At 45.2% G+C, this 20,868-nt stretch overlaps 1 protein-coding gene across 3 annotated transcripts in view; it reads left to right on the top strand.

Annotated features, from left to right (window-relative positions):
* SCAP (SREBF chaperone) overlaps window positions 1-20,868 on the top strand; it is a 67,776-nt gene that overhangs the window by 8,071 nt on the left and 38,837 nt on the right. For all 3 annotated transcript variants that reach the window (XM_082323494.1, XM_082323492.1, XM_082323493.1), the window contains exon 2: window positions 13,017-13,233. In XM_082323494.1, coding sequence (XP_082179620.1) covers window positions 13,112-13,233 — 122 coding nt within the window. In that variant the 5' untranslated portion in view covers window positions 13,017-13,111. The remainder of the gene's footprint in view (window positions 1-13,016; window positions 13,234-20,868) is intronic.

Here is a 20,868-nt window from a genome sequence, read left to right as displayed (position 1 = left end):
GGCCGAGGGGCTTCCCGAGCCAGAGGAATGCCTTGGCTTCGCGCTGGAACGCTGCTTCACCGCTCGCTCTTCCAAAGATTTGTCCGCTTGCTTTTTTAACCCACGTGACATAGACAATGTCCTGGGGTAAAGACTTCCCCAGCTTCACTGTGTGTTTGTTTTGAGCTGCCACTTCGTAGTTTCATTCGATGCCGAATTATTCCTGTACTGAGAGAGGCAGTCCTCCCCGTTCGCTTTCCTCAGATCACCGCTGGGTTTTGTATCCATTTGCTGATAAAATCTTTTCCAGATTAAAAAGTCTTCCCATACTTTTTTGTTTTATGGAAGCTGCTCTGTATCTTCGATCATCCTTGTTGAACTTCTCTGTACCTTTTCTAGTTCTCCTGCATCTCCTTTTTGAGATGAGGAGGAAGAGGAAGAATGACCAGAACTATCTATAGCACTTAGTGCGTGCATAGCACATATTTGCACGTTAATTATTTCTATTTGTTCTCCATTCTTAACAATTCCTAGTATACAATTTGCTTTTTTTGGCTGCATCGAGTTCACATTTTTGGAGAATTAACGATTAGGACCTCAGGATCTTGTTCGTGAGCAGCAATAGCCAGTCGAGAATGCATTCCTGTGTCCGTAACATTATTTTCCCCGTATGCATCACATACCGTTCATTGGCATTGAACTTAATCTCTCATTTTGTTGCCCGGTCACCTGGTGTGGAGTTCTTTCTGCCAGCTCTTCAGTCGGCCCGATCTTTGCCACCATGAATAACAGACAACTGAAAGTGTTATTTATGTCAACATTGCACCTTTTTTCCAGGGAAATTGTGAGTGTGTCAAACAGCACAGGTCCCTGTGGGACCGTCCGACTACCTCCCTCTGTTAAAAGAATCGGACGTTTGTTGTGATCCTTTTTTAACCTCTCGTAATCAGCTTCTGTCCGTATGAAGGCCCTCCCCCTTTATCGCATGACAGCTTAGGTTTTTCAGAAGTCCCCAGGAAGGAGTTTTCTTGAACACATTTTAGCAGTCTAGGTAGGCTTCCTAAATTGCATCTCTGCTCTATGTGCTTGTTTATTCCTCCGGAGAAGTCCGTCTAACAGATTCAGGAAGCTGACCCTTCCCCCATGTGCGGTAACTCTCCTTCCATCAAACTGTTTGCTATTTTCTACTGATTCCTTTAGAATATCTGCCTTAGTGATCTGTAGTTTCCCAGATATTCCCTAGTAAAAGTTGGAAGAATACTTCCCACCTTTCAGCAACCCTATTGGGACAAAAGGTTACGCGTTACTTCAGCTCTTTGGTGGTGGAGTTCCTCTGGGTCTCTTGCAGTCGTACCTCTGCTCCGGGCCGCTGGCTGGCGTAACGCCTCGTTCGGTAACCCCTTCTCAGGCCCTCCTCGGAGGATCTCAGCAGGGAAGCGTCCTCCCCCCTGTGACTTCTCCTCTGGGAAGATAAAGTCAAATTTTATTTAGCTTTTCTTCTATGATTTTTTTGTTCTCTCTGTGTTCTCCTGATCGTCGAATGGTCCTAGAGACCCTCTGGAGGACTTGCTGCTCATGGCATCTCAATTAGCATTTATTATTAGTTCTTACGCCTCTTCCCAGCGGTTCCTCAGGCTCCTTTTTGAGCTGCTGGATAGTGTTCTCATACATAGGGTGCAAGAACCTCTCCTTATTTTCCTCATTTGGACACATCTTCACTGAATTTTCTGATACGTGATAGGCATTTCTTCTGAGCTTCCCATGTAAGATCTCTAAGTAGCCTCTCCCACCTCCAAATATTTTGCTCTTTTAATTCCCCTTAGGTTTTTTTTTAAGCATACTATTTGTTACGTAGTCTGCCCTCCCGCCCTTTCTTTTTTTTTTTCCCTTTGCTGTTATGCAAAGCAGTGGGTTTTTATTTGGGACTCTGTTATTCCTGGAAAGATACAACTTTAGCTGTCGAATGAGATTTTCTTGTCAAAGCAGAGCCACTGTCCAAACCTGCTTCTCCGCGCTTTGCTTGTTGGGAGCTTTCAATACAGAGTTAATTCACGTAAGGCTTGGGTCTGGTCCCGTTGAGGTGGTGCCACACATGAAGGCAGTCAGACCTAATGCTGTCTAACCAGGTGATAGCTCAAGTCGTTGTTCTTTTTTATTTCTGCTGAACCTTTTAAGGAATTAGGCTGCAGCCTGGTTCTGTAGGCCCTGCCGTGGTGCCGTCAACAGGGAGAAGTGCACCAAACCTCACCACCTGAGCTGAGCCTGGCTGAGACGGTACTAGCTACGGAACTAACTATGCGGCAAAAATAACGTTGGAAGAACCTTTAGTGGACTGAATAATAATGAATTGGTGTTGATCTGGAACTGGTGTCAGGGCCTGGCCCAGGCTGCCCCGGGCAGGGGCTGAGTCCCCATCCCTGGGGGGATTGAAAAGCCGGGGAGATGTGGTGCTTGGGGACATGGGTTAGTGGTGGCCTTGGCAGCGCGGGGTTAGCGGTTGGACTCGAGGATCTTAAGGGTCTTTTCCAACCCAAACCATTCTATGATTCTATGATCTTCTTCATAGAGCAGTTCAGTGAAAAATGTGTTGGATGGCAAGTTCTGAACTCGATAAATCCCTTGATAAAATGAAGGAATTGCCACTTTACAGTTCAGTACGGTCTTTGCCGATAGATGGTGGAGGAGGTTCATGAGGCATTTGAAAAAATTCCTTTTCAAAAGACATTCCAATACCATCGTTTAAATGTTTGTGTATTCTATGGCGCTTGAGGGTTTATATCCTTTCCAAAACTCCTGGTAGTTTTTAATTGTAGCGTCATAACTGTGGACTTCTATTTATCTAAGTAAATGTCTATTTTCTATGGTAAAAAGTTCAAGAATTAAATTAAAAGCCTGTGATCTGATTTGTCTCTTTTTGCCTTCTCATCTCATTACAGTAGGAGCTTAGTACTCAGTTGCCTAAAGCCTGGAAGAAATAGAACATTGTGGTTGCGCTTTTTCAAATTCAGTTGCAGGTGATACATTGGTATTGTGGAAAAAATCCACCTTAGCTAGAAATCCTCTGAACAGTTTGCTGACAGATAAAGCAACAGCCTTCTGGAGGGCTTACAGACTTCATGTGGCTGAGAACTGACATGCTGCTTGGCACGCTTGTTAGAAAAGCACGTTCTGGTGACGCCGTGAAGAAAGTAAGAGTTTGATGTGTATCTTCCTGATATTTACAGTAGCAGCTTTTGAATTGTGATTCTTAACTTTGTATTTCACAGTGTTTTTCTAATGGAATCGGTATAATTTACTTTCCTTTTCCAGACTGGGGAGAAGTGAGTCTAGAGAGGACAAGCCTTTTGTCCAAAGTCTGCTCAGCAGCTTACTGCCAAAATTGGAAGCTGAATTTGGGGATTCTCTCTGTGGTGCATTTCCCGCATCTTTTCTTCTCTAGATAAGCCCTTGTCCTAACTAATTTTGCAGGTTTTCTGTCGTGTGTCTTCATCAGTTGCCCTGCGTGAGGTATATACTCATAGCATTTCTGAAATTGTAGTAAATGATGCTACAACAGGCTAAACCCATATTTTCAGGGAGAAGCGGTCTGATGTGATCGTGTTTCTTTCTCTGTAGTAAATTGGCAGCGGAGGCCAGGTCATTGCTAGCAGGAACGAGGCTGGGCAAGAGCTCTGTGGTCAGGAAGAAGAGATTGGGAAAGGCTTTCTTGTGTTTGGTAAGCTGTCAATATACTTAATAAGTGAGTAAGCTTCCTTTGGCTGGATGCAAAGAGTAAACTTTGAAGCCGTGGGGTCTTTCTAAATTTGGGTACTTTCTATTTTTGTAACACATCCCAGACTTCTGTGTTTCATCGTTCTTCACGTGGAACATCCTGTCACTTCATCCACGCCAATTAGTTGTTGTCTAACGCTGTTGGGAGTATTTTAGGAGGCAAGAAAGGACATTTGATAGAAACTACATTCAATGAATTGCTATTCTTAAGCCAGAGTTTAGCTGAGGTTGTTCTCTTGTGGCATGAAAGTCCAAAAAATGTCCTGAAAATAGGTTTGGAAACTTATTTCAAATGTCAGTCCCTTCTTCAGTAGCAGATAACATATTATCTGGGATGTTAAGATTATGTAGGTGCTTTCTTTTTGAATCTTCGTGGCGGTGTTTCTCTGTCATTGCTACTGAAGCGTTTCAAGGTATGATTAAAAATTTGTAAAATGAGTGAAACACCACTTGTAAAATGGGGTCTGTTTCAGATAACTTCTGGATTTTTAAACTCTCAAAACATAAATGAATATTGTAGGGGGAGGAAAACGGGCAAAAAGGTGAGAATGAAGTGAGTGGCTACTGTTAACTTGTGTAGAATTTTGTATCAAGATGTGTGTAACTCCTTGATCTTTACACCTCTCAAGTTCCTGGCAAGCATGCTTTCATTTGGTTTTGGTGGCTTGATTTTTTTTGTTTTTTTCTTTTTAGTTGACTGAGGGAAACGAGTTGCCAGGCAAGTTTAGAGCACACGGTCCAAATGTTGGACCGGTGCAAAGAGCTTTGAGGTGTCTTCAGAGAAGGATAATTGGGAAGGGCAGGGTATGTTGGAGATGTTTGATCCTCGCAATGCAATATTGTGCTCTTATATTGTGCTATTGAGAACTCGGAGCTTCAGCTCCTGTCAAAACTAGCTTATTTCTGACCAATTTCTGACCAGAGGAAGGTGAGACTTGAGGATGCGTGTGCCTGGTTATCCTGGGCTAGATGCACATTTTGTGTATTGAAATCTGGTTCAAAAACTCAGTTCAGACTTTAAATACTGTTTTGGCCATATAGCTGGAATGGAGGGAATGCAGCCTGAAACTTAATTTTATTGAAGAGTTTCTACTTTTTGACTATGAAAAGTACCCTTCTATGAAGAATACTCAACGGAGAACATACAGGCTGTTCTGGAGCCTTGCTTCTGAAAGAGCAGTGTCAGGATTAACCCGTTCCAGCCACCAGCCTCCGGGAGGTTGGCGCGCTGGTCATGATTTTCCCATAGGAAGTATTCTGTTGCCCGTGACCTCTGTGTCCTTTCACAGCACAAAGCCCGTTATTCTTCTCATGGGAATGCAAGTGGAGAATAGGAACTTGGTGTTAGAGCTGATTGTGTAGCGTTTCTATGAAGGGAGGTTAGTGTCTTGAGCATATTTCTTGTTTTCCCACCTCTGAAGTCTTCAGAAGAGTGCTTCATCCCTGGCCCTCATTGGAGGAGAATCCACACGTGCTGAAGAGTGGGAGAATTGGGTTCCCGAGGTCTGTTCCTCTCTTCCTTCCCCTTCTCCCTTTTGCTGATGCTGGGATGTGAGAGTTTCTGCAGCAGCTGACACCGGTCATTTTACTGAGCGGATCGCAGCAGTGATAGCTTCTAGCATCTCAAGGGTATGAAGCACCTCTACAGTCCAACAAAGGGCAAGAAAATTCAGTTTTTTCCTTGCTGGTGTGTGTGTGTGTGTGTGATCTAACATCTGTCTGTTTTCTGCAGCTGCAGAGAAGCTCTTTGATTTCACTTGTTCTCGGGGGGTGTTTGTGGTGCTGAGTTTCTGGCGTCGTCATGAAGTCATAGCTATAGTGAGGACTGAAAGGAGGTCAGAGAGACGTTTGCAGGTTGAGAGGAGACTGTAAATCAGACCGTAGACTCGGTATTGGCGATCACTCTTGCTTTTCTGCTTTGTGTGTCCCGGGTATAGCCCAGGAACGCACGAGATGCCTGTAGCCGTGTGTGTGTGTGAGTACGTCCCCGTAGGCTGTAGTCATGTGAAGGAGGTGGCACACGGATATGAAAGAGGCCTTGTCCGCTATGGACCCTCTGTGCTGTGGCTCAAGATCTTAACTGGAGCCCAAATCAAAAGTTTTCTCATTTGACAGTACAAATTTTGAAGTAGTCTGGCTAATTTTGTCTCTGGCAGCATCAGTCCTGCTGTCTCCACTTGTTTTGTGATAACTTTGAAGGCAGAAGGCTGCTCCGCTGATTCGGCTGTCCCTGGGGAGCCTGGGGTGGGTTGATGGTTAGGTGGCAAATGACGGCAGCAGCGCCGGGTGAGTTATTGCTAATGGTCCGTATGCCCGCCTTGCCCTCGGGCGCCGAGAGAACAGCCGTCAAATTGATCTGCTCTGTTGGCAACAGCAGAGAGCGACTGAATGACCTTTATAAATCTTAATTTCTAATAAACTCCTCCTCCTTTCCCCATGGTTCCTCCCCTTTCCTTCCCCAAATACACAGCCTTGGCAGGAAAGCTTCTGAAATTCTGCTACATTGATGTGACGTGCTGTTCCCCTCCTAAAGAACAGGTACGTCGGAGAGACAGGTCATGCGTTTGAGATGTGGGGTCCCGGTGGGGATGCTGCGGCTGTGGTCGGGGTTTGAGGCGCCAGAAGGACCACGTCGGTTCTGTTCCTGCTTTACCAAGCTCGGCGTTTTAAATGGAAAATGCTAGGTTAAAAGTCACGTTGAAAGTCTAGATATAGGACTTTGCTATAGGCAACAAGATGGAGCAAATTATTTTATGTATTGAAGTGCAAGAAAAATTACTACAGAACAGTGATTTTGTTTTTTATATATATTTCTTTCCCACTCTTCACCAGCTCAGTAATAGGTTTTTATGACTACCTAACGCTAAGGCCTGATTCAAGAATGTTTTATGGAAAACTGAGATGTTGAATATACTTTAATAAAACAGGTTACTGTTTATTATAAAGGGAAAAGTTTTTATACATTAGATAATTTTGCCTCTAAGCTTACAGTGGGTTCCTGTTGTCTGAGCTGCTGCTATCTACATAGGAGAGCGCCACGTTTTCCTGCACTTCAGTGGTAAAGGGAGGCCTTCTGTAAAGGCTGTAAAATGCTTTCAGGCAGAAATGTAAAGAATTTGGAACATGTAGCTATTGTTAAGTGAGATAAAAGCTTTTGTCTTGGGAAAAGTAGTATCATTCAGCATCTGTTAGTTAGCGTTTGTTTTTCCTGCAAGAAGAAATTCTACATTTCTGCCTTTGCTGGTCAGTCTTGTTTTTTGTAAGAATTTGCAGTAGAGCCAGCAGATTACAGCAACAGTAGGAGTTTTCCAAGACGGTTCAACTGTTCCAGCATCCATAATACTATGGAATAGCCGCCTCTTTCTTCTTGCATCTGCGGCAGAGTTTCGTATTAGCGTAGTCTGGACTCTTGGTGGTGGGCTCATTTAGTAAGGAGGCTGTTGTGGCTCTGTGTCCGAGTGTTGCAAACCTCATGTGCTGGTACAGGTGGGGATGAGAAGGCTCCTGTCTGTACGTAGAGATCTTGCGCTGTATTTCTTAAACCTCAATGAGGCTTGTAGAACCACATAGTGGGCCAACCACCAAAAGTGTCATATTAAGACTGATTAGATAGATGTGTGCTTAAGGAGCACAGCTGCCTGTGTGAAGCGGCAGTGCAAGTCTTTCCGTGTAGAGGCTTTATACAACGTGCTGGGGGACTAACCTCTGGAGAACACCTTGGCATCTGCTCTTTTACCGTGGTCAAACTCTGGAACCAGTTGCAGAGAGGCTGTGGAGTCTCCATCGGTGGAGGTACTTGAAATCTGAGTGGGCACGGCCCCGACCAACCTGCCCCAGCTCAGCCTGGCCGATCTCCAGGGGTCCCTGCCAACCTCCGCCGTGCTGCGAGGTCTGCGAAGCTGTCTGGGCTCGGCTTCGGTGCAGCCGCGTTACCTGGTGCAGAGTTGGCCACCGCCAGCTCCTCCTTACAGAAAAGCTTTGGAAGTAGAAAGCGAATCATCTGTTCAGCTCTCCAAAAGGTGGGAAATAAAAGAGCCTGACCTGCTGTCAGCTAGCTAGGAGTTAGGGCGAGCCGGGGCTGGTTTGTAGAGGGGTTTGGAGGATGAGCTGCTCTGCCGGTGTAGGCTGAGGGGACGGCTGGTGAGGCTGGGAGGCGGTGGCGTGAAGCAGTGCTGTTGAGCACTGATGCTGGTGCTTAATTCCGATTGAAAAGTTGCTTTTCCTTATGGCAGTAGCGTGGAGTATATTATGAATTAAGTGGTATATAACATAACACGCTTTCTGATCAGGATAAGCATCAGCTTGGAAAAAAGGTGGCCTTGGGGCTCTGAAAGTGGTGTGGGCATTTCATGTTCTCTCTGCCCGTCTTGCGTTGTGAATGAATAGCAAATAAATGATTGCGCTTTCTCTTGATGAGATGGTAGAAGCCTTTCTTTTGGTGTTGCAGTAATATGTATGAGAAGAGTTTTTGGCTACTTGAGAACCTCATTTTTAAGTCTGTGTGTGGCAGAGGACGTAGTACACCCAAAAAAGTACAAAGGTGTGGTTTGTAACACGGTGTGAGGGGAAAACTTCAGTTTTTAGTCATATTTCCCTTCCTGTCTGTGGGTCAGGGAAGGGGCTTCAGAGGAAAACAGCGTTCCAGCTGAGAAGCTCTGTGGTTTTCTGTCCTGCGTGGCGTAACAGCCGGGCCGTCTGAAAACCCTGCCCGGAGGAGTCAGCAGAACGGCTCCCGTGGGCCGGAGAGCGAGGGGCGCTGGGCGGCAGCGGAGGACGCCGGCTCCGGCGTCTCGCCTTCACCTGGCTCATGCTACTCCATCAACTCGTCGCAGGCTAGCAAGATTTTCAGGATCTGGTTCGGGACCTTGTCGCCAGCCGAGCTGTGGTACGCGTGCATGGCTGAGCTGTGGTCTGTGCGTGTCGGCAGCACCCTGATTGCGGGGTGCGCTTAGGTCTGCGCGTGTCGGCAGCACCCTGATTGCGGGGTGCGCTTAGGTCTGTGCGTGTCGGCAGCACCCTGATTGCGGGGTGCGCTTAGTCCCTTGTACAGTGTCGTCTGCTGTGCTTCGCAGCAAATTACCGATTACACTATGACAATCGGATTGTTTCAGCGATTGCTTTTTCTCCTCTGTGTAACACAAGAATGGGGGAAAAGAGTCTGTTTACAAGGTACATTAATTCACTCCTCTATAACTATCCAGGTATTGCGAATTTGTTATAATCCGAATTCTATTTTCTGTCTGCAGCACTGAATTTCCAGTTTGTGACAAATGTGTGGCCTTAGCGTTGTGTTGCGTCTCATATGAAACATTTGTCAAGGCTGCACTGAAAAATCTGTTTCTCGAGGCGTGGATGAGTAACCTCGGTGCTGGGTGCCCTTCCCGGACCTGCGCTCCCCCATCCCGCCCCCGGGAACAGTGACCGTGGGAAGTGCTGCAGCCACGCAAAACGTTGGAATGGGATGTGCGTGTGTGGGAAAGCATCTTAACTGAAATCACACCCCTGTGTGGCTGAATTTGTGCGATCCTGGCAATAACAACGTTTTACGCTTCTGTAAGTGGAAGGAATGACTAGAGAGTCCAAGCAATTGCTTAATGTGTGACTTAATTTGGAAATTAAGAGATTTTAAAAGCCAAACCTTGTTCTTTCAAGCCTGCCGTTTGCTTTTGTTTCCCATGATCAATCTCTGAACTTCATGGCGTGTCTGTCGCTCGTACCTGAAGTGAAGCAGGAATGCAACGTATTGTGTTGCAGGGTTAAGGAAACGTCCTGCTGGCTGCTTGTTTCCAGTCAAACTTTGTCTTGGATTTGCAGTCATGCAAAAGGAAAGAAACACTCTGAATGGATTCTCCTTTAACATCTGTCCTAAAATCAGAGGGTTTATTTTGAGTGAGCTAATCTTTGCTTGCAAAAATGACTTTGAATAGGAATGGCTCCTGGTTTTAACTTTTATGAGCACTGTTGTAGCATAAAGTTAATAAAGATTTCAGAATTTAATATGCAACCCCCAAAAACTAATAAGCAAATATTAGCTTCGGAATACTTAATGTTTTCTTAATGCTGATGCTTCACGTCAGGTGAAGCAAGTAAGTACCAGTGTTCCTCTTTGCAATTAGTAGAAATGGCTCCCAGCGCAGTGCTAATAACCACAGTTGCTGTTAGAAGGTGAGGTCGTGGCGTGTTTCTGCCGCAGAAGCAGAACACGCGTGTTGTTCCCGAGCTGCTCACGGAACAGGGATCGGAAGGGGTGGTCCAGTCCTGCCACCCAGCCCTACAGGAAGGTCAGATCTGCTCCGTCGTTTCTTTCCAGACTGCAACACCCAAGTTTTTGTGGCCGCCTGGGTCACTGGTTGGTTACAGCGAGGAGCTGTCGCTCTAGAGACCTGCGGGCATCAGAAATGGCACTTTATTTGCACTTTAAGGTAAAGGAGGGTTTTCTTTGCCCCCTCCCTGCTCCTCCTGTGGCCAGTTAGAATAGAGCAGAGTATTTCAGTCGGAAGGGACCCACAACGATCATCTAGTCCGACTGCCTTCTAGTGCTTGAAGCTTTTCTCCCAATTCCAGTTCTTGCACTTGCAGCGTGCATAAACATTATTACTAATGTAAACGGGGCTGATAGGAAGCATATTCATTTTTTCCCCTCTCTGCTTGCTTAGGCTGGGCAGCCAGGTTAGTTTGCGTCCCGTCACAAGGGATCAGATCTTCTGTTGCAATGGGACAGCCATGGAGTCCGGGTGCTGAAAACCAGAGGTTTTGCAGCGTGCTCGGCATTGGCTTTGCTTTTAAGGATTATTTAATATTTGCTTTTTGCCCTCTCCCCTTAGAGTAGGGATACGATCTGTCTGTAAGCCCCAACGTAACGCTTTCTAGCTTTAGCAATATTCATGCTGAGAAAAATCACCGGTGGGATGAAGCCCTGAATGTTTCAGTTCCGATATACTTGTTTGCAGCTTCCTTTCCAATTCTGGTAACACAGACTGTGGATTTTCAGTTCTGTTACTGCCATGTATTCCAAAGGTATTTTTTGATTATTATTTTCAGTTGTCTGGTGTGAGTAGTAGGCTTGGGTATGCAGGGATTTTCTGCATTATTTCCCACTCTATGAACAGCTCTGGAAGATGGCTTTGTCGTTGAAATTTGAAATTAAAATTTGTTCATTTTTCTACACTTTCCTGAGACCTAGCATAGAAAGTCTGCATTTCTGGTGATTTCAGTGCACCTTTAGAATGTTTTTTAATTGTCTTTTTTTTTTTTATATTTGTCTTGGGCTTGATTAGAGCAGGTCGTATTTGCCACTGGACCAAAACAAACTAAAGGTTAAAAATTGAGCTCTTCCGATGTGATCGCTACAACTTCTAAGCATATCCGTCTACACCATGTGTCTGTTCCTGTGCGGGGTGTGATATTTCAGGTTTTCTGTGTGACTAGAAGACAAAACCTTTCTGTTCCGCATGACTGCGACGCAGAGCGTTTTGGCTAGCTTGTCAGCCTTGCCCCTTGCCTTGCAAGGTCTCCAGGCATCCGTCGCCCCGGATCCTGGGACGTTCGTGCTGGTGCTGGACTGCAGGCAAACTGAAATTGCCTACTGCTAAGACAGTGATATTGATTCTTACGGAAAGATGTAGTGCCTTGCTAAAAGGTATGAGCAAAAATATTTATCCAGGTTTTCCATGTGGTCATTAGGCTAATATACTGGTGCTTCTGTTGCTCAAAATTCGATTGTTTTTAGTTGCATTACTGGGGGAGGGAAATAGGTAGATTATTGTAAAATAGTCCTGTGGGCATTAAATAGAATTTCATCTGAAATTAAAAGCGTAATGGCTGTACTTAGGGTTTGTCTTCCTCTGTATGCTCTCTCCCACATAGCTGAAAGTGGATGCTTAGGGAAGAATATAAAACAAAACAGCACCTGTGATACCTCCCCCAGCCTCTAAATATTGGAGGCTTGCAGAATTCCTACACCAGATATGTATAAAAGCCCTTACTGCATTTCCTACCTGTGTGAACCTATCAGACCTTCTCCTCTAATAGTCTTTGCATTTAAGATGGTGAAGGTGAGTTGTTCCGAGTATCAGCTGACGAGCTGGTTTTAATGGGCTAGCCGGGGCTTAGGGCTTGTATTGAATTCTCTGGCGCAATCTTTAATGGCATTTTCCTGTGGACAAAATGACTTATTTCATATGCTTTGGGGCTCTTCTTGTCCCAGTCTTATTCTGGAGAAGCCAGGAAAAATGTATTTATTTCCTCTCAGATAAAAATATAAAAATCTTGGATAATCATAGCTTTGAACTGTACAAAAAAAAAAATCTGTCTTGCATTCAAGCCTTTCACTTCTCAGAACATCGTTGTGCACCGCATGCTTTGCGTTTAGCCTGAGATTTAAAAAAAAAAAAAAAAAGCTAGAGGGTAGGTTTCTTCTGCTCCATCTTTCCTAGAAATTTGATTTGTGCTTTATTTTAATGTATTATCTTAACCTTTTCTTAGGGCTTTTTATATTGAATTTTTTATACTTTGTAAATCAAATTGCAAATTTAAGTGGACCGGTTCTGACATCTGCAATTCAGTTTGCACTTGGTAAACAGCCTAGTCGTAAGTCTTACGGTCAAGTCAAAATACATTTTGATGAGAAGTATCCGCATTAGTGTATTTTACTGTGTGGTGTACTCTGGCTTAGTCTTCTGAACTGTGGCTACTTGTGCTTCCCTCCCTCATTCCCCACGCAAAAATAACTTTCTTTAGGTTGTCGTAGCTGGAAAGCCTGTTCTGGTCTCTCCTCTTGTTGCTGGTGTGTTGCGAATAGTGAAAGCACTGAAAGCGCTTCAGTCGGTGTCCAAGAGCACTTCCCTTAAGAGCACGTTGCTGACAGCTAGCCTCAATCCTTCTTTTCTAATTGGCATTTTGGCATCTCCTCGAATTACTTAATTCTTTTACTGCTAAGCTCCTTTTCTTCCTTCCTTTCAGACGGTTTGGTTCCTAGCTCCGTTCCCGCCTGTCCTCCCTGACCAGCAGCTCACGGCAGCGGTGCCTGACGTCTCTTCGGCTGGTGTTCGCTCTCTGCTTACATTTTCTGCCCTTCCTGCCCCTAGGCAAAAACGCATCATTTGATCAAATTGCCTGTGGGCTCATAACAAGCACTCCGTGTCTCTTTCTCCCTTTTCTTCTGAGGAGGTACAATGCTGGAAGTCTTTCTAACACAAGTCGGTGTTGTTTATTTGCCTTTTATTTACTTATTTTGCTCACGAGCTTGCTTTCTTTTCAATTTCTAGCTGGATACAGTGCCTTTGCTGAAGCGTTGCACATGCTGGCATTGCCCGACCCCCTGATGTATTCCGGGATGGCAACTAGTTGACGACAGTTGAGGATGACCCTGACTGAAAAACTGCGCGAGAGGATATCGCGGGCGTTCTACAACCACGGGCTGCTGTGTGCTTCCTACCCCATTCCCATCATCCTCTTTACTGGACTCTGTATTCTGGCCTGCTGGTAAGTCACGCAAAGTACTTGGTGTCACAGGGTGCTGCTGCTTTGTGGGGTTTTCATAGCAACGCCCTGAACGTGTTCAGGTTTCCCTGTCTTGTGGGCTACCCCAGAAGCTCTTTTTTTTTGGTTTTTGTTTTGGTTTTTTTTTTTTTAAATGTAATAGATTTTTGTCATTTGTTTTTGTGGGACAAAAGAAAAGACAGGGATGAAGTATTTTCATGTGGTTTAATAAGTAAATAGTAAAAACGAATTGAATAAGTGAAGTAAAGCAGTACATAAGATGAAAGTAATCCCCAAACACCTGGTGGTGGACTCCAAAACCATGAAGTAAAAACGGGGAGAAGGAAAGCTGATCTTTCTCCCCATACTTGCCTATTCTGTTCTCCCTGAAGCTTGTACTCTCCGTTCAGCCCTTGCCTTGGCATGCATTTGGTGTTTGTTCTTTCAAATTCCCTGCTGTCCTTATGGACTCTCATTTGGATACGAGTTGCAGCTGAATATTTTCATGATCAGAAACGTTACATGGGCCTCTTAATAATTTCCAGGGAGGCATTATTACTACCGGAGTTGGGAAGACTTTTGTGCTCAGGTTTGTGCACAGACAGATTCCCTTGTCAGGGTTTTAATTCTAAGTATCTTGTCTCTTTTGGTCAAAATAAACCCTGTGTGATGATGTGCTCTACTCCCCTGCTTTTAGAAAAGCTCCACCTGTGTTGATATAGACACAGACATAAATTTTTATTGGAGCATCGCTAAGACAGACTTCTTTCACATCTACTGTTAAAAGATTATCAAAGTGATTATTTTCATGTATTGAAAACCTGCGGGATCACTTCTCATGCCTATGACACGTGCAGGTTGTGAGCAGCAATCGAGCTGTTGCTTTCCTGATTTTGCACTGCTTCATATGAAGTCTTGTAACTGTCAACGAGAACAGTTTTATTTTCAGATCTCTGGTTCTGTAGAAATATGAAGCTTCTACAAGGTCCAAGCAAGTGGATTCTACGTTCTATTTATCTTTGTTGATATGGTTGCAAGTAACGGCTCTGTCTTTTGACTTCGGCTTTGCTGGATGCTGCTTTCACATGTCAGGCCTGCGTTAGCCAAAACAGAGTCCCACCGTGAGCCCTGAGTCGCCGTGCCGCAGCACTCTCGCTGCTAATTGCCTCTCAGAGCTGCCAGTGGTATTAGGCTCCTGTTTTCGGTTATCTTCCAGGTGCTGTTGCCTGGGGGTAAATGCAGGAATGCAAGACAACTGCTTCAGTATAAAGTGTTTATCCATACAAATGTTGCGTTTTGGGAGGGATCAAAATAAAAACTGCATGCTTACTCCCTTTCCTAAATTTAGGATTTCCCGGACAGGAGGAAATCTGATCTGGGATTACTAGCAGCTGTCCTCATTCTTCTTGGGGACCTTGTGCCCACTCGGTCAGGACTTGGATCTGTCCACCTTTGTAGTCGTATGTTTAGAGTGCTGTGAATTAAGGTGTTTCCACTAAGTCCCTGAAGCTTCAAACCAGGTTGTCTTTGGCAGATTAGCTACTGGTAATTGGGTATTTGTGGAAGTGTCTGCGTTACTCAGTGCCGGTATTTGAGGACTCTGCGGTTATTGGTTGCCTTTAGGCTGCAGAAGTTTGTCCAAGACACCATCAGGCGTAAAGTGAATAGTCTGTTTTCTTTAATGAGTTTCAGTAACTCAGCAGAAAAGCAAATAATGGCCCTAGGAGAGACAGGGTTTTAAAACTACTGTGACACCCTTTGAGAGCAGGAGTACCTTGGCAAAAAAAATTGAAGTGTGGCTAAAGTGCTCCCTCTTTAGGAGCAATTTTTGGGGATGTTTCAATTCCTGTTCTGAGCTGCTCCGTATTAACTGATGTTACCTAGGTGTTAATTCCGGCTTGAGGAGTGGCGTTACTAACTAGCTCAAAACTGTTCCAGAGTGCAGCCCTTCCACACTTGAGCATTTCAGTGTGGTGAGACTGAACTCTGACAGGACATCCGTGCAGGGGATGCTCCCAGATACTTCTTGGAAGTTTAGTTTTGGGTTGAGGTCTTCAAGTCGTCTTAGCTTGAGCCTGAGGTCTGGCTTCTTCACTGTTGTGCTGGATGATGGAGCAGACTGCACCCGCAGCAAGTTTGCGTATGATACCAACTTCATCCCTCATGGACTGGAAAGTGGAAAACTGGAAAGAGTGGCTGATACACCAGATGGCTGCGTGGGCAGAGAGGAGCCTCGTGAAGTTCAGCACAAGGAAATGTAAAAGGAAGAATAACGCCGGGCACCTGTACAGACTGGGGGTCAGCTCTCTGGGAAGCAGCTTGGCGTGGGTCCTGGTGGACACCACGTTGAGCAGGAGCCACCTCTGTGTCCTCATGGCAGAGGCGGCCCGTGGTACCCTGGGCTGCATTAGGGAGAGCGTTACCGGTAGGTCGAGGGAGGCGATCCTTCCCTTCTGCTCGGCACTGGGGTGCTGGGTCTAGTGCTGGGCTTCCCGGTAAAAGAAGGACATGGAGTTAGTCCAGGAAGTCCAGTAAAGGGCCATGAAGATGATGAAGGGACTGGAGCATCTCTCCTGTGAGGAAAGGCTGAGAGAACTGGGACTGTTCAGCCTGGAGAAGAGGAGACTGAGAGGGGATCTTATCTCCATATATAAATATGTGAAAAGAGGGTGTAAAGAGAACGGAGCCAGGCTCACCACTCGGTGGGTGCCCAGTGACAGGACGTGAGGCAACGGCCACGAACTAAAACACGGGAGATTCTGCTTATGCGTTAGGAAAGACTTTAAGGTTGTTAACCAGGTATCCCAGAGAGGTGGTGGAGGCTCCATCCTTGGAGATGCTCAGACGCCATCTGGACATGGCCCCGAGCCGCCTGCTGTGGCTGACCCTGCTCCGAGCCGACCTCCAGAGCTGCCCTCCAGCCTCAACTGTCCGTCGTTCTGTCTCTCTGCTCTTCAGTCTGCCTATGAAGTTTGTAAAGGAGCTGTGCAATGCAAAACGATTTAGGAGAATTGCTTTTAAGCTCCCTTTTCAGTTTCTCCGGTGTAAGAGTCGTGTTGATGTATCGAGGTGTTAAGTGCCCCCTTCCCCCCCTTGCTTCCATCCTTCTGTCTCCCATTTTTTTCCAAGCTGGAAAAGGAGGTGGTGCTGAAGGGAACACACATCCTTGCTATCAAGTGATTTGAGAGTAACTCCTGTTTTCTTGAGGCCGGGTAGCTTTGCAGTTGCAGTCCACGTATCGTTCATTCATTTAAAGCAAGAAATAAAACTTATTATATCCAATTACAATGGAACTACATTACCAAGTATATTGTATTTCAGGTTCCTTGGCTTGTACTATAATTTGGGTATTTTCTTGCCGGAGCTCAAATGCAGGGGCTGCTCTCTACAGTGAGCACTCGATAAATATCCTTAGAAGTCCGAGATGCCGCCTCCTTGTTTGCGCTGTCTGGAATAATCTGATATTTGTGGTGTGTGGCTGCACACAGTTCTTAGCTCTGTGGCTTGTGCAACTATAGCTGTTGAACATTAATCCCTTAACAAACGGGTAGGGACTACGACCGTGTAAACCTGGAGCGAGATATTCAGTAGCTTTTCAGGCTGTACTGCACTAGAATCCTTCTAAACAAGTCTTCTCATCAGATGTAGTAAAATTTTATAGTTTTTTGGGGGGGGCGGGGTGCCAAGGCCAACAAAAGGACTATAATTTCTTTTTTAATCAGGATGCCTGAACATATAAAATGGTATGAAATGACAGGAAAACCACAGTGATCAACAGGCATCTTGATGTCTGCTGGCTATCTATGGGGTGGAGCAGGAAACTTCAAAAGTGTTGTAGCAATTATTTGGGAAAACGAATTTTTAGCTAATATACTAACTCACTTTAGGTTGAAGTTAAGTCCTGGGCCTATGTTGTGCGGTGGGCATTTCATGCATTGTACGCTTGCCCTGTTCTACTCTTTCCTAGGCGTCTGCTACGGGCCGCTGTAAGAAATAGGCTGCTGGGCAGATGGACCCTTGCTCTGACCCAGCACAGCTGGCTGTATGTGTATTTCTTTTAAACAACATCCATCTGAACACCCTTCCAGAAGGCAAAACTGGCAGTGGTGGGGCGTCTTGAGCGCACGGGGTGGGCTGGGCGCTGTCCGCAGGAGCCGCAGCGGACAGTGGCTTACGGGAGCTGTCGGATGGCCACCTCCCGTGGGAGCTTTCTGTTGGCTGGGGGCAGGAACTCGCTGGTGGCCACAAAGTGTCACATCTGCAGTCGTACTGGGAGGGCTCTGAGTAATGGTCTTTGGCACCAATGTACTGCTGGAATTTAATTTGTTGGTACTCTTCTGAAGCACTCCGTTTTCTTAGGACGGATCTCACTGATTCACCTCAGCCACCTCACTGCAAAAAGTGAGAAATGTGCTGAAATTTGGAGAAGGAAGCTGGTGGAAAAAATCAAGGCCTGCTTTCAGGGTAGAAGCTGGTATAGGCGGTGTTTGTCTAACATGATTGGTAAGAGACCCTCAGCACTGTTTGCGTAGTAATGCAGATCAGTGTCTGAAACAAGCATGGACCGCTTCAGTAATAGGAACTATGCCTTTCTAATGAGGGAGGGAGATCCATGAGTGATCCAGTGGTTTCGTGCTGACTTATCAACAGGGAAGGAGCGAATAACATCCTTGGTGTTGCTGAGAAGGTTAGTCCCTGTCCCTGAAGAAGTGGGTGGAAAAAAGAGAAAGTAATAGAGCAAAAAGGAAGCATTCTGTCATCTTCAGCCTGAAACATGGTTAATAAATACATTGTATTGTTAAAGCAAGGGTGGATCCTGCATCCTGAATTCTTGAAAGGGAGAGAGGTTAAACAGAGTCTTCTCTTCTTCTGCACCTGTGGGCACCCAGAATCAAGGAAAGCTTGTGAAACTTTGCTACAGAAGAAATGAACTCAGCTGTTCTCGTTTTCCTCCCCCACACCTCAGTCAAACTTGACCACTTTTGTTTTCAGATATCTTTTTTAAAAGCTGAAATAAACCACATGGTCCACAGTTTACCCAGCATCAGTTCTGGTTCTCAATCGATGTGACAAGAGTTAACACGCGGCTGTTTGTCCTGTTGTAGAAGGGTCGGGTGCCAGGGATCAGGTAGCACAGTCACCACAGAGTGTCTGTTCTAGGCTGTTGGAATGTATTCTGTCTTTAACCTTGGAAATATTTTGTGTAGATGCTATTTTAATGTCACCTGTAGACATAGCATATCTGTTTTTGTTAATAAATATTCAAAGCAAAAATTCCTATGACTCATTCTTACTCTATAGTCTTAAAGTCTGAAAATCCAAGTTAGTCTTCACTTCAGAGGGGGGTTCTGCTGAACTAGCTATAGGGCTTGTTAGTTCACTTCTTGTTTTACTATGTATCCCTCTGCAGGTGACATTCATTTTCATCATCCCACTGAAATGGATCTGCATTAAGAAACATTCCTGTTCTTTACAGGGACAAACCTACCCGAGTGTTCCCATTTTTATTCCCCCCCCAGTGGAATGAGAGTGCCACTTTAGCCTGTCTGACACAAGAGTAGTTCCTCCTCCCCAGCTCAGAGAAGAACAGATGATACCTATAAATCTGGTAATCAGGGTAAATTTGAAACCTCTGTGTGGTACTGAAGAGTAGGTTTTAGTTAAAGGAAAGAGTTTAAAATCAGGCGGTTGACTCTGTGAAGCAGGTTTAGGAGAATTAACCCGGGTGAGTCTTTGCAGGTGTTCATTATTTCACTGAAGGTTCTGCTACTAAAGAACTGTAGAACTGGCTGGAACCAGAGCCCTTTTGTGTGCGTGTGCATGCATATATTTCTTTCTAAAAGAACATTTCGCTACCTTACGGGCTTGTACTATCTTGTGTGATAACCAGAGGAGCTGAGTTGCTGTCAGACTCTTCATGCTCCAGATCCGCAGAGAATACAGTCTCCTGTGGGACCGCATGATGAAACTAGAAGCGAGTTCTGTGTAACAGGACCTCTGTTCTGCTTTGCAGAAAAGAGGAAACTGGCAGCACAGAGCAAGGGGAATCTTTACTTTTGCAGTGCCAGTTTTTGAGGGCCCTGTCAGGGGAACGGTGCAAAGCAAACATCATTTATTCAGAAACAGGTAATGTTTATGTGCTTACCAAGGCTAACGAGGGAACTGTTGCTGCCAGATATCTGGCCTTCTCTACCCACTGGCAAGACTGTTTTTATCAGATTTCAGATCTCTCGTTAGCAATGGGTTTTCAGGTTGTTCTATCTTTGTGATAGATAGTTTAGGCTGGAAACAGGCTAAAAGCTTGTTCTACAGTGTGCAAAATGAAGGTGGTAGCTATTTTAAGGCAACGTATCACCGCTTTCCCTGTTATCTAAGACCTGGCAGCTCTCTACTTTCCTTCGTATTCACCAGCAGAAGCCTGTTCTGGGGTGGTGGAGATCTCCACTTTGGTTCTGTGAAGGAGGAATGTGCAATTGTAGGGTTTGCAGTTCCGTTGAGCTGCCAGCTGCCTCGGGCTGACCTGGCAGTTCTCCATCTTGGCCCTCCAGGCTGTCTTGGAAATATGTAAAGTAGTTGGATGAACATTTTTGCTCGAACCTACCTCATGCTTGGTAACTAAAATGCGCTCTTGCTTGCATTCAGCAACACCAACTTATACATGATCTATTTTTCCTTTATTTTGGATTTGCAGAAGGGTGTCAGGGTGTGCTGTTACATGATCATCTAAAAATAACCCTTCTCAAAACCCAGACTTGTTTCTGAGCTTTCCTGTCACCTGTTTTAGATCCTACTTTTCTTCCCCTCTTTCTCTCTCCTTTCCGTTCTGGTTGTTCACCTCTTTCCCTGATGGTCAAAAAAATCTCTTAACAAAGAGGAATGTGAGGAGAATCAAACCTGAGTGCTAGAAATGGCTTCCCTGTAACTGACTGGGAGCAGTTCTCCTGTTTGGTAAGAAGTGCACGTGGAAGGGACCTAGGCCTGTCACATCTCGCAGTCCTTGCAGCGTTTAGTGTCTGTGGGAGGCCAGGATGCTTCTGACAACTCAGCAGCAGCTCCTGGTTTGCTTTTTTTAAGTCTCTCTACTTAAAAGATGCTCTAACATTGATGCCTGAAGTAGTGACTTTCTTGGTATCATTGGGTGGTTCTTTCTCAGTCTGTCCGGTTTTTTTGTCCCTGCTGTCAGTCTGTCTCGGGTATCACTGACTAGATCAGCTGGTATTACATGCCTGTATAAGGCTAATTAAATTCAAGACTAATGTTTTAGCATCTGACTGAAATAACTTAGAACAAGTATAATCTAGAATGCGTACTTTGTGTGTTCTTCCATCAGACGTTCGCAAAACCGTTCACAAACATGAATCCTCCAATATCACTGTGATACGAGTAAATATGTCCCTGCTTCCCTTACGGGGACGTGTATTTATGTTGTAGTTGGCTCAAGATGAGGGAGCTTTTGGAGAGTCCCAATAGTGAGTCTTGTTCCTGAGCTCTGCTGCAAAACAATACCACGAGCAGCCTGCGCTGCTAGATCATGTTGCGATAAGGACTGCAGGAGCTAAACATAGGTGTGTACAGGCTACATGGTCTGTTTTAACCTTTTTAACCTTTTAAAAGTGGATCTCCTCTGGGGCCTTTTCT

The sequence above is a fragment of the Platalea leucorodia genome (assembly GCF_965183815.1).
Source record: "Platalea leucorodia genome assembly, chromosome: 1".
Lineage (NCBI taxonomy): Eukaryota > Metazoa > Chordata > Aves > Pelecaniformes > Threskiornithidae > Platalea > Platalea leucorodia.
This window is presented reverse-complemented; position numbering and strand designations above follow the sequence as displayed.